This window comes from Phalaenopsis equestris, unplaced genomic scaffold (assembly GCF_001263595.1).
Source record: "Phalaenopsis equestris unplaced genomic scaffold, ASM126359v1 Scaffold000813, whole genome shotgun sequence".
Lineage (NCBI taxonomy): Eukaryota > Viridiplantae > Streptophyta > Magnoliopsida > Asparagales > Orchidaceae > Phalaenopsis > Phalaenopsis equestris.
The window spans coordinates 92159-106346 of NW_018165253.1; the positions used below are offsets into that span (position 1 = coordinate 92159).

The 14188-nt window shown below is 35.3% G+C and overlaps 1 protein-coding gene across 3 annotated transcripts in view; it reads right to left on the reverse strand.

Moving 5' to 3' along the window:
- Positions 1-14188, reverse strand: part of LOC110031427 (sterol 3-beta-glucosyltransferase UGT80A2-like) — a 70140-nt gene that overhangs the window by 21168 nt on the left and 34784 nt on the right. For all 3 annotated transcript variants that reach the window (XM_020734611.1, XM_020734610.1, XM_020734612.1), the window contains exons 6-7: positions 5097-5160; positions 4569-4626 (exon numbers count right to left, since the gene is read on the reverse strand). In XM_020734611.1, the coding sequence (XP_020590270.1) occupies positions 4569-4626; positions 5097-5160 (122 nt within the window). The remainder of the gene's footprint in view (positions 1-4568; positions 4627-5096; positions 5161-14188) is intronic.

Below are 14188 nucleotides of genomic sequence, written 5' to 3' on the forward strand. Positions count from 1 at the left end.
TTCTTAACATGAGTCGAATCTAAAGCATCTACTCTTCAAATTGGATCATTAGATGATCGAAGTTTAATGTGACCAAATCATCTAAAGACGAATCTCCCTAATTTTGTCCGTCACTGAAGCTACACCAATCCTATCACGAAGATATTCATTTTGTATTTTGTCTCTAAGTGTAAAGACACTCATCCACCTAATCATTTTCATCTCGACAACACTTAACCTAGGTGTCAGGAATATAATAAACTAATTTGATTAAACTCATATTAATTATTAGGTTTGAGATTTTGAAATTCGTTATTATATGTTTGACTTAATACAATTTATAGAATTAAGTCTTATATGAAAACTTCTAACCATTTAACTAAGAATTAAAAGTAATTAAATAGGTAATTTGGACTAGTTGACTTTGTATACCCAAAACCAATTCATCGTTTTCATCAGTTCTTTACAAAAATAGTCCTTAGGGCAACCCAATCGAACTCGTTGAATAGGTCGGTCCATACCATTTTTTAAAACCATGTTGCCAACAGAGTCTTAAGAGGCAAGAGACTTTTCCATCGATCTAGGCAGCGTTGAATTCTACCATCTAGTGGAAATAATTTGGTCATCAAGAATTTGATTTGGAATCTGATAATGTAGATAAGAGAGAAAGAGCAATGATGTAAGAAAAGATGCGAAAGTATTCAGCAATAAATGGAAGATGAAGAAAGTGGAGATGAAATACAATGAGGAAGGAAAGGCAAAGTGTTATTAATTGAGTCAAAATATAAGGTTAGCGACATTAAATATTGGTAAAAGGTCAAAATTAGAAATTAGATCAAACTCGTAAACATTATCACTTATACAAGCTTGTATGGTCCAATTTTTTTTTTCAATAACTTCTAAGAGTACTTATTAAAAGCCTTTCTAGTTAAAGTATAACAAAAACTTTATTTTCGTTTAAAACTCAAGGTGTTACTGAATCTATCAAACACCAAGGAGGCACCTCATAGCAATGATGGTATTTTCCATATGAAAGGGATGATGGAGATGGCTACCAACCCTATTAAAAGATTTTTTAGCCATTTAAGGAGGTCAACATGAAATCTTCCATCTTAAGGTAGTTAAGAAGTCAACCATATAAAAATTTTAATTTCATATATCCTTAGTCATTATGGGGGATTTCATTCACCTTTCTCAAATGGGCCTTCTTTGACCAAGTTGGGCTCTAATGAAGAACTATGATAAGAACAGAATCAATTTTGCACACAGAAATAAAGCACCATATATTTTATTTCATGAACACCAAACAACTCAACACGACTACATAAGATAAGAACCTACAATTCAAGAGGTATACGATCTCTCCCAATTCCTACAATTTGATGTAAGAAATCTCTTGCAAACCCTAACCCTAAGACTTAAGACCCAATCTTATGCATAACCTTAACCCTAACAACATAAATGACAAATTGCTAAATTTCCCTTAGTAACCTTAACCCTAAATTTCTACTAAACAACATAAATGACAAATTGCTAAATTTCCCTTAGGCTAATAAAAACTAAATAACCCTTAGGCGTTGTCATAACATTACTCCCCTCCCAAAAAAAAATAATCCTCAAAAAGGAAAAAATTATTGTTGGATCAGATTGTATGGCTCTCACGTGGCGTCATCTGACAATTCTTTTCATTTAGTCAGCTCGTAATGACCCTCGCCGTCTCGAAAAAATATTTGTGCACGTCTTTCGATCACATTCGAATATGATGGCACTTTGACTTTAAATCAATCCCAGAGAATATCGTCGCCCCAAAAAACTCAAACATTAATTTATCGATCTCTAGAATCTCTGCCAACTCCATATCATGTGTCTCTTTCATGATATGGAACTTGATAAAAAATCTCAACAATACATCCTAAATCACCCTCATCATAGTTTTCAGCATCACCAGCGCCTTGCACCAATTGGGGTTACCGTGAACCAATACCATCTAGTCTCCCTCCCGAATACTCCCCAATGTCCAAATCAGTCCCTTACAAACTTCTCCCTCTTCTCTACCTGTCTCATTCCCATCATTACTACAAAATCACCTTCCGCTTAGAAGGATTCACTAAAAAAAGGCATATACGCAATTAGATGCAGTCCTCCATCGAAGTCCCACCCATCATGGTTCCCAGCCCTAAGCCGAAAATCTTTGAAGCAATCTTCTCCACCCTAAATTGGGCATTGTTCTGATCTACCTATTGCCGCTCATCCCAAACCTCACGATGTCGTTCAATTCCCTCCAGATGTTGTCGTGAATCTATTCTCGAACCGCCCCTCCATGGATGAGAAAAACTCCTCCATTTCAGATTTGAATTGGCTCACCTCTTTCTTTAATTTCTTCTTCAGAGCCTCTTTTTTATTGTCTTCCATTACTCTCAGGATGATTTCGATCAAGAAAATGAAACCCTTGGATGACGTGATCTGTATGTTGGCTCTCAGTTACTCAAATTGTGATTGTGTCATGTAACCAAGGCGTGCAGTCTTGCCAACTATATGGTGTTGTTAATTCAAGCAAAAGTGCGTCTATAACCCATGAACCCATCATTGCTAGCGTCTCTATAAAATTCACCACAATATCGAAAGGTTAAGTTGTGTGGCTGCAAGCAACGATCCCGATGACCTCACTTCATTGAAGAATTTTGTCATGGTATATTCCCTATGATTCACAAGTTAAATCATCGTCGCTAGCTTCCCAGATCTTGTCGAGTTTGCAAATCACGAAGGAAAGGGGTAAAGTAGTGATCCTATCGAATTTCCAAGTATGTCGTGAATTGAGGTCACTGTACATCACAGTCCCATCATCGTTTCGACCAACAAAGAAGAAAGGCGATTAGGTCCCTTCCGGACATGATCAACACTCAAAAGAGAATGGCTTAGATTACCGCAATCTTGTCAGCTGCTTCATGAAATTGTGATTGTTTACCCCGTATGCATCGATCCTTCGTGGAAACAACATCTCTCAGATCGACTCTCTCTCGGATCTAAACTAGGGCATGTCGGATCCTTCTTTGTTTCCCAGAATCGAATGCTCTGATTCTAATTGATAGGATTCAAGATAGATTTTCCCAAGATAATTAGGGTATGTACATATTTTATTGTAAGAACATCAAATATTCAACACAAATGCAAAGACAAGCACCTACAATTAGTAGTACCCCCCCAAGCCAAAATTCCAACAACCAAAGAACTTACCCTAGGTAGAGATTTTATATGCAAGGAAGGAAGACACCACCACCTACCAGGCCCTAGGTAGTCAAATGGGATGATGGGAGGGGAGAGGAGCATTTAGGGAGAAAGAGAGAAAGCGGCCTGGAGAGAGGAAGGGTCGACCAGGTGAAGCTTCGGGATTGGGGAGTTGCTCGGTCTAGCGGCTTGCGAAGAAGAGAAAGTCAGGCGCTGGGGGCTCGCGAATGGAGGCTTACTGTTGGATGGCCTCGAGAGAGTAAGACGCGCGAGCTAGGACTCACGCAAAGAGATCCGACCGAAGAGGAGGAATCGAGCTCGATCACGAAGGATCGCGAGCGCGAGAGGAGCCTGGGGAAGCCTCGTGCGCAGTTTAGGTGAAATAGGGTTTAAAAAAAAAATTTTTGTTATTTTTATTATTTTGTTTTATGTTATTATATTATATTATTTAAGTATATTAATTCGCATGTCATTTAAGTATATTATTTTGTTTTATTTTATTATATTATCTTATTTAAGTATTTAAGGAGCAAAGGAAACTTTTTTGGGGCCTCCACATGCTGGTCTTTAGCCCTTGCAACTAAGAGTTGAGTTCTTGAGAACACTCATATGAGGCCTCACAAAAAAAGCCAGGAGGTGGTTTGAGCTTCTAAAGAGTGGGTACCATCATCAGTCCTCTAGGATAGTCAATAGAAAAGTCCTAATGCTAGATCCTAGGCTCTAGGTGAAAGAATTAAACCTCATCAAAAATGAGGTGAACACAGATGCCATTGAACACAAACGAACATCCACCACTTTTTCATCTTCCAAGTAGACTTTAAGTTTGATGTATATTAGTTGTTAATCTGTTCACAAAACTAAGTAGAGAAATGCCTATTCATAGAAATAGCCATTTGGCAAATGCAAGGGTAAGATTACATACCAAAATTTTGTTCATCAATATCTATGAGAGAAAAGTCTAACTTAGATATTTTGGACTCTAACTTATATATTTTGGAATCAATCAACTAAAAAGCAAATACATGGAATTCATGTACTCAAATGAAGAACTGCTAGCTGCAACAATCAATCGGTTTGTCTATGTGTGTGTGAGAGAGAGAGAGAGTTGACAAGAAACTAATCAACCAAAAGGATAATTAATGCAATTTTCATTTAGAATAAACATAAAAACTGTAATTTAAATGAAAATTTTGAAATAAATAAACCTAAAATTAATTTTTTGTGTTGCATCAATATTCCTTGGGAGCACAATGGTAAAGCATTCATAAAGTAGAATTAAGCTTGAGGTTTAAAGCATAGACAGGTTGTGAGAGAGAATAAATTAAGAAAATGCTTTCAAAGAACAACCCCAAAAAGGATCTCACTCTGTGCCCCGCTGGTTGCTTGACTCGAGAAAGAGGATGTGGAAACTCAGTTGTTGGCCTAAACATAATGAAAAGTGAACATTGTAGCATTACATGTATATCATCAAAAAGCCTAAAAGAAAAACGTGTTGACGTCAATAACAACTTAATTCCAATGACAAAAGATAAAAAGCAATTTCAAAGAAATGTTGAAGTCATATGCACGAGTGCACAAATAAAATAGGGGCATTTACATACGTAGCATACAATTCTAACGTATTTACATATCTCACAACTAATCTTTCATATTTACCTACATAACACTCAAATCTTTAATATCACATCAAAAATAGCACTATTACCCCTTTTAAAAGTAACCTTTTAAAAGTAAAATACAACTCCCATGCATTAGGTTTAAAGCACCAAAGTGCTATGTATGTAAATATGAAAGTTTAGGGGTGAGATATGTAAATACATAAGAATTGTGTGCTAGTTATGTAGATTTCCCAACAAAATAACTAGCTGTCGACAATGAGCACAAAAACTCACGTCCATGGCATCGTAAAAAAAATGTGGATTGGTACTTTAAGCGCTTCTGCAACATGTGTATGTCCTGAACAATAATTTCTCCAGGTCAGCAATTTGAAACATTACTTACAATTATTCATTAAATAGAAACTACTAATTCCCCAAATTCATTAAAAGAAAGGAAATCAAAATCGAGCTAAAAATTGAAGATTCTATTCATGCTACAAAATTTAAGTCAGCAATTATTAAATTTTAATGGATTTCCATCATGTAAAAGGGGCTAAGAATCATAATTGCAAACTCATGGGTTAAACATTAAGCACATTGGAAACGCTCCGCAAAAGAATGCAAAGAGAAAAAGTTCAACAAATTCACATGTACAACCAGAAGAAATGTGATTGAAAGGACACTACTCAATTAATGAGATTACGAAAACATTAACTGTATAAAGACTTATATCAAAAACTGAGGCTCAAAGAATGAATTATAAAAATATTCACTGCCCTGAAAGGAAGTCACTCCAAACCAGCTCAAATAAAAGAAAAACAACTAAACAAAAGTCTGTATGATTTATGATTACCTGAACTTACTTCTTGTAGCTTAGTTCTTAGATACTGAATGCTGAATGAATTTCATATTTTACTTCTATGTAACCTAATGCTCAAAACAATAGCAGAAATTTGTTTTCATATATGGTAAACTGATTTATTTTCCTAATGCAATACATATTCCATTATCCTGTATTAGATGAGCTATAACAATGCAGAATTGGAATTGGAAATCAAGTATTTATGATGAACAATCTTATTTTTCTATTGGATAAAGGAAAAAGTATATGCTTGTACTAATTTAATGGAGTTGGAAAAGTGACTTTTTTTATAGTAATTACCTACTAAATCATGGAATCAATTATTTCGTGTACATGTACTTACACAAAATGCCATATTCTTGTAGCAACACTGTCCATGTCTAGCATCTTCATCCTGCATCCTGACGCAAACACGAATGGGACACAGCCTTGGGGCTCTTATGCTTCATTTGTCACACCTAACATCAATCACAAGATGTGCTTCAAATAGTCTTGCATGCTCATCACTCCATATGCCATGATTGAAAGTTAAGTTGCTCCCCATCTCACTTTGCACCCACGTTTGCACGTTGCTCCTGATGTCTGTTGGAGAACCTTCTAAGGTTGTAGCCTTGCCAACTTTCTCACTTGCTAACAACTTCTCTTGGCTCTAGTCAACTGTCACATTCCTCACTCAAATCCTACACTAGTAGAATCTTTATTTCTTTCAAGAAGCAAATGCATATACTCTTTTTCCTTCTCCCTGATCCCAACTAATCCTCATTCGCCACCCATATTAGCACCTAGGATTTCAGCAAAACCCTCAAGTCGCTCAATGCCAAGGTAGCAGTGGTCCCTATCTTCTCGGTGGCGGCTCCTGCTTTCATACCATCTTATTTTGCAGATCCTACTACCTGCCATCCACAATCCTTTGCAAATATGGTTGGAGGGCTGTAAGATTCCGGAATGCATCAGTCTTTATCTCAAACTTATTATTTTTCAACAAGATTCATTTCAACATAAGAAACTATATACAGCACTTAATTTCATTTGTGCCGACAGCTCACTATCTTTTTCTATGAAATGGCAACGCCTCCAAAATGAGAACCTTGAACCTACTAGCTCATGTTGACCTCAATTTTTTCGTGAGGTCTAGTATTCCTAAAATGAGAACCTTGAACCTACTAGCTCACTATCTTTTTCTATGAAATGGCAACGCCTCTTTGACCCACCCCAACCTAAAGGTTATTATTAAATTCATGTCACATTTATATTTAGTCGAGGGCTTCACCATTGATCTCATTGACCTTCAACAAATCATTAATAAGACTATCTTTACAAGTACATTACACCAGACTCTTCAGAGGGTAATCACACGATGTCAGTGGCTTTCCAATGTGAACACTTAAATAATGTCCTCATTTTGATTCTTCTAAAGAACCACCAATTACTCATGTTTGGATTGCATTTGATCTGGTTTACATTCGTTCAGTTAATTTCCTTTATACTCCTTGAGTTCTATATTCAATAGACATTTACAAGTGCACATATTAGAGCTTATCTTTTTAGGTAATCTGTGAACAGAGTTCTGATTAAATTGGACATTACTACTTCACTTGAAAAAGAGCTGACAGATTCTTTGTTTTATAGATATTGACAAAACGTAGAATTCGAAAGCATCTCTTCTTAACTGTGTTACAAAAGCTTAGAGTAAAATAACTCTAAATGTTTCAAGACTCGTTCAGAATTAAGATAATCAAACCATCAGGCAAAAAGGAAACAAACAAATGTTCAAATTCTACCTTCTACCACTATGGTTGCTGCTCTTTAATCAGATCATTTTTGCTCTCAAAAATTTAAATCCAATATTAGACTTTCCTTTGAAATTAGAGCCTAACGTGCTAGGCCTTGCTAGCCTCACAAATATGATCCACTATACCAGTTGCTAACATGAAAATTAATATTAATCTTCCTACTCTTGGAGCACAACATCTCTCTCTAACAAGTGAAGCTATTGATGATCCTGACTCATAATCAAAAGAAAGGATTCGGAGTGTGATCACTCGAAATTGATAGGAAGTTTCAAATTCTATTTGAAAGATGGTGTAGAAAAAAATTATTATTTCATTATTGCATTCACCAAGCTTTAGATAAGGCGTCTCATCCAAAGGATTTTTCATTCTTGGCCATCATATTACATTTATTTGGTATTATATTTTTCTTTTCTCTATAATTTGTTTTGTAATTGACCTTGCTGTATTTGATTTTTTTAAGTTATAAATTATTCTTTATTTAAAGTTAAAAAATACCAAAGAATTTTGAATACTAGTGATCATTTGATCACTTCTATATGACATTAAATATTTACATGAAAAAGTTATTTTCATGTGCATGCATGTGTCCGTGCACCCCTAAGCACCTGCACGATTATTTCTCACATTTCATCTGTGAGTCAATGTCAAGTTAAAATCCACAATAAATTAGATTGGATGATTGGGAGCTTGTCTTGAATTTTTTTCAAAATATTGTTCTCGACGTGTAGTCTCTGACAAAGTTGTTAAAAAAAATATAATGCAAGTTGGCACCAATGGCTTTTATGAATTTAGTAGCGAGTGGTAGTTTGAAAGAAGAGAGAACCAAGGAGAGCTTTCAGAAAATAATGATTACAACAGAATTTCTTATTGTGGCTCTAAATCTAACGTATTAAATGAAATACTCTATAAATTGTGGAGCCTTAAAAAGCTTTAGTGATTTATGTCTACATAAAATGATCCAATTCTTCCAAATTGTTAGCAGCATAGTAGGGGGAGTAAAGGCCAAGAAGACGAAGGAAGCATGGAATTTAGAGTTGTTCACTAGTTTGGATACATCTAGGATTTAACTCAAGTAGGATTTAGTAAATTCTATAAATCCAAATTTGCAAAATCATGTGTTAAATCTAGAACATTGTTGGGTAGTGTTAAATCTGATATCCACTTAAATCCCTGACCGCATGTTTCCAAACATAAATATTTATATGATTGAAAGCCAACTTAATATATTCACTCTGCATATAACATAATTAAACAAAATAAAACATATCTAACTAAACACCTCAACTAATAATAAATAATTAATGTAACACAAAATATATTCTTATGGGGTTAAGATAAATACAGAACACCAATTCGAGAAATCCAAAACAAAATACTTGAACAGAAACACACAAGAAATTTAAAAAAAAATAAACAAAGAACAACAAGACTTAACGTGTAAAAACCCAAAAATGGAAAAAACCACAATTCACAACACACCAATAAATTCACTAACTCAAGCCTCTTTGCTCTCCCATAACTCGCTAACACTCCTCTCCTTTCTCTTTCGCACAAGAGAATTGACGGAAATTCAAAATCCACTCGCAGCATTGCTTCGCACTATTCGCATGCACCCTTGCAATGAAGAAACACAAACTTAAAGTTTTGAACTGCAAAAATCAATTACAGGCGCGTAGGCACCACATTCGGTTGTCGAGTTGTTGGGCCCTTTGTTTCGGAATGCTGAGAACAAGTTTTCTAGGAGCTTAAGCACCCCTACTAGTGATGGCTTTCCGCTTATGAACCTCTGGTAGGGAGCCTAAGCACCCCACTAGCGCTAAGGCGCTTGCTCTGGCGTTGGGCTGCATGCAGCGAGGCGCTGGGTTGCCCGCTACACTGTTCCTAGGTGCTTCTCCTTACTAATCAAGCTCCATATAATAATTTCCCAATTGGAGACTGATTTGCAATCGCTCTCATCCAAACTTGTACTTTTTCCATATTTATGTATACTAGTGTGGATCACCCCTGGTTTCAACCTTACTGAACTCCAACTGAAGTCAAGCTTAGCTTCAGTTTATCAATTTTAATCAATTTATTCAGCATATCAGCAAAATTCTAAGCTACATGTATATTCTCGAAAGATAACTATCTTCTAAGAGAGAACGAATAAAGTGATATATAAACGGAATGTACTTCACCTTGGATGAAAAACAACATTCTTTGCTTGATGAACAACATTCATATTGTCGCTATGAAGTTTTTCAATTCCTTGTTCCTTGCACAATTTTGTCATCAAACTTTGCAGCCAAATTATTTTCTTTCTAGCCTCAATGATAACAATGTAATCAACTTCTACAAATGAAAATGCAACAATCTTTTGTAGCCTGAAGACCCAACACACTACTATGTTCCACAAGTGAAGACATACCTTGTACTTTTTCTACAAACTCATTTTGTGATCCCCAAAATAAAGACATAAAATGTTGTCCTTCTTCTACCATCAATATACCCTATCAGATTTGAATCTACATATCCTTGTATTTTAATTCATTTGTTGTCCTTCTTCTACCATCAATATAACCTATCAGATTTGAATCTACATATCCTTGTATTTTAATTCATGCACCTCCAAAACAAGGTGTCTTACTGATTGTTCCTCTTAAGTATATGAGAATCCACTTCACTGCCTCCCATTGATGTTTCCCTGGATTACCCATATACCTGCTAACCAGTCTCATTGCATGTGCAATATCTGATCTTGTACATATCATTGCATACAATAAACTTCCAACTATTGCAGCATATGGTGCGCTTTTCATTTGTGCTTGCTCTGAGTGCAAACTGGTTTTGCCTCACTCATGTTGACCGTGTGTAGAACCTTCTCAGCATATTCTGCCTGAGACAACTTTACCATACCTACAATCTTGTCCCTATTGATTCTCACACTGATGATCTTCTTAGTTGGACATAAATCTTTTAGCTCAAACTATATTGAATAAAACAAACAAAATAAAAAAAAATCCTTATATCCTTAATTGCGCACGCAAGCCCTTCTTCCCGATCACGATCCTCCCCTTTCTCTCGACATTTTTCCCGAGCCGACTCCTCTCTCGCTCGACATTCCAGTCGCGCACCTCGCCCTACTCGAGCCCCGCTCGACCGAACGGCTCGTCAATCGCGAGGTAGGCGAGCCTACCTCCTGTCCGACTCTTCTTCTTCTCGATGTCGCCTCCCCCTCTCCCTAAATACGATTCTTCTTCTCCTGTCACCTTTTTTGGCCACCATTAGGGTCGTTAGGTAGGAATTATTTCTCTCCTTTGCCAATAAAAGCATATCTAGGGTTAGTTCTTTGGTGGTTGAAGCTTGAAAAAGGGGGAAGGTGCTGCTAAAATCATTTATGGATTAAGTGTGATTGCTGCTCTTGGATTTCTGTCACTCTTCTTCTTCTTCTTTCTTTAAGCTAAACAAGGTGTGTGTGACTTACCTTCCTCTTTAAGATAGTGATTTCTCTATTCTTGTACCTGCATTTTTCTTTTCTTTTAGCGATTTAGTACTATTGTTTCCTGGATGGATTTGTTCTAGCCCAAATGCTTATCTTGATTGAGTAAAAAAAAAGAGAAAGAAAAGGAAGGGAAATAATGTTAATGCCGAATTTTTTTTTTTAATTTGTTTGCTAGTATTTAAGGGCATAGCTTCCCTATTTTATGCCTTTTTTTTAGTTAAAGAAAAAAAAGGAAAGGTCATATGTTTCTTGCTTTGCATGCTTGTTCATAAAAAAAGAGGAAGAGAAAAGAAAGGAGAGTAATGTTTGGTGGAATTTGTATTTGCAAGAACTTGCGCTTAGAATGATATTTGGGAGTTTTTCATTGCTCTCTACTTGCTCCTTAGTTGAATAATTTTCAAAGCACGATTAAGGTCACATTCTAGTTTACATTTTGGCAAGCTTGAAAAGTTGCGGTGCGGTGCCTTATTTTTAAAAATTTTGAAAGCCCCCATATTCAATTTGGAAATTTACAAAAGCTTTGGTGCTTCACTTTTTGAAAAATCTGAGAGCCTTTAATGTTTGTTTACAAAACTTGGAAAGTTGCGGTGTCGTATTCTTGAAAATTCTGAAAGTTCTCATGCTCAAGTTGTAGAGTTTACAAATGCTTTGGTGCTTTACATTTGAAAAATCTGAAAGCCCCCATATTCAATTTGGAAATTTACAAATGCTTTGGTGCTTCACTTTTTGAAAAATCTGAGAGCCTTTAATGTTTGTTTACAAAACTTGGAAAGTTGCGGTGTCGTATTCTTGAAAATTCTGAAAGTTCTCATGCTCAAGTTGTAGAGTTTACAAATGCTTTGGTGCTTTACATTTGAAAAATCTGAAACTTTTCAAACTCTAATTGAAAAGTTTGAGAGAGTGACACTGCTTTACTTTTGCAAAACCTAAAAGTTTTAAGTGTTTTATTTGAAATTTTTTTAAAGTTTATAAACATTTTGGTGTTTTACATTTGAAAATTTTGAAACTTTTCAAACTCTATTTGGAAAGTTTGGGAGTGACAATGCTTTGCTTTTGCAAAAGCTGAAAGCTTTAAGTATTTTATTTGGAAAATTCAGAAAGTTTCAATGTTTTACATTTGCAAAGGTCTGAAACTTTTCATTCTCTATTTGAAAAGTTTGTTCTCTTAAGCATGAAATGTTGAGCATGTGTAGCATAGTGGTGGCCTTTTTTTTTTGCTTGTTTGTTTTTTCTTTCTTAAGTTATGAAAGGGACTTGCACTACTTTTGAGGTTAACTCATCCACCATTATTATTTTTAAACGTTAAAACGTCGCATTTTTTTTATGAAAATTTGAAATTATAACGGTTTTGATTTTTTAAGATTTGAAAGTTTTTTAAGCTTTTTTTTTTTTGAAAATTTTAATTATTTTATTGGGGTTTTCTTTTAAACACTAAATTAGAAGTCTCAAAACGGTACTTTTACGTCATTTTAAATGTTATATTTATATTGTCTTGAAAACCTCAAATGCTCATTTCGAATCCGATTTGTTTGATGTTTTGAGAGTTGATTTAATTATTTGTTTTTGAAAGAATTTAAATGATTTTGGACTGATTCACTTGTGGTTTTGTTTCTGGCTTTGCTGATTTAATTTAAGTGGGTCGGCCTCCTCCGTTTATTTGGTTTTGTTTTCCTTTTTTTTGTCAATGGTTAAGTTAAAAAATGAAAATTTTTAATTAATTATTTTCAGAATTGATTCACACCTTAAAAAAAGGGGTAATCAGAGGGGAGGGTACTAAAAGAAAAACAATAATAATTAGTCTGTTGAGATGATTTAAACACAAAAGGAAATATGATAGCAAATCATTCACATTTTTTGTTACATAAGAAGGATAAAATTGTAATTGTGAGAATTGTTGAGAATTGAGAGAAAGTAAGAGCTTAAATGATTCAAGAATTAGGGTCATGAGTTGAAAGATCAATAGGTTATCAATTAGAACCCCTAAGCTTAAGCCTAATCGTTTTTTAATTCGGAATGAAGCACATTTCATGAGCCTTTTTGGCAAAATTATAGGTTTACCCCCTAGGTCTTAAGAGCATGATAAGAGCATGATAGTGTTAAGAGCATGATAGTGAGCTAAGTTTGATCTAAAGATGTTCGAGGATTAGTTGCAAAACACTTAACTGAAAATAGAACACTTTAAAACACTTCAAGCTCAAGTTAAAGTGTAGGTTTCCTAGGTTTTAGGAGCACACCCTAGGTAAGAGTTCATCTACCCAATTTTTAAAAGAATACTGAAGCTAGGCACCTGACCCTAATTCATAAGTTAATTAAAGCAATAGACAGGATATGCACAAGCAGTGGTTCATGACTGATTTAATTAAATCAAATAGTGAAATTCTCATCATAACTTGACCTAAAATGAAACCTAATGCACTGGAATTTGAGCTTAAACATTAGACTCAAATCCTCCTAGCAATTGGGGACATTTATTAATGCCACATATGAATCACCGGACTAGAATAAATCTAGAGTCTAGGTGGCGAGGGCGATGACGACATTGCTTATATGTGCTTAAACGATGGGTACAAAGTGAAATTATTAGAATAGCAGTGCCTACCTCAAGTACCTACAATGAGAGGAGAGGATAAGGTCCGATGATACTATTCGTCAACTCTTAGTGAGATGGTTGCCCCCGATGCTCTTAAGTAGCCAGTAGTCCTAGCCAGCGCCTACCTCAAGTACCTTCAATGAGAGGAGAGGATAAGGTCCGATGATAATATTCGTCAACTCTTAGTGAGATGCTGCCCCCGATGCTCTTAAGTAGCCAGTAGTCCTAGCCTAATTAGAGTAATTAGTCTGTGGACTGCACTACTTTACATAATATTTATAACAATAAAAATAAAATTTCTTTTGACTGTTAAAGTGAACCCTGCATGTAAGTCTAAACAACAACTTTTGCATAAAAAAATCAAAGAATTTTGGTAAAACTTACAAAGGTCAACAGATAGTCACTTGGATTGAGATTAAAGACTGTCTTCCGTAGATTGTCTGGTTGGTAGCTCTTACCCAAGGTTGGGAAGCACATAGTACAGCTCTGAGCCCCCACCTTTACTGATGCCTTATACCTAGTCTTGGTCTACCATATGTGACCAGAGGTTTTTCTTTGGTTGTTCGTGTTTTGTTACAACTCGTTTTGTTGCTTTTCACACTACAATTTCTGTTTTCTTTTTTTTTTTTTTTTTTTTAAATTTTTCTAAATTCCCTACAA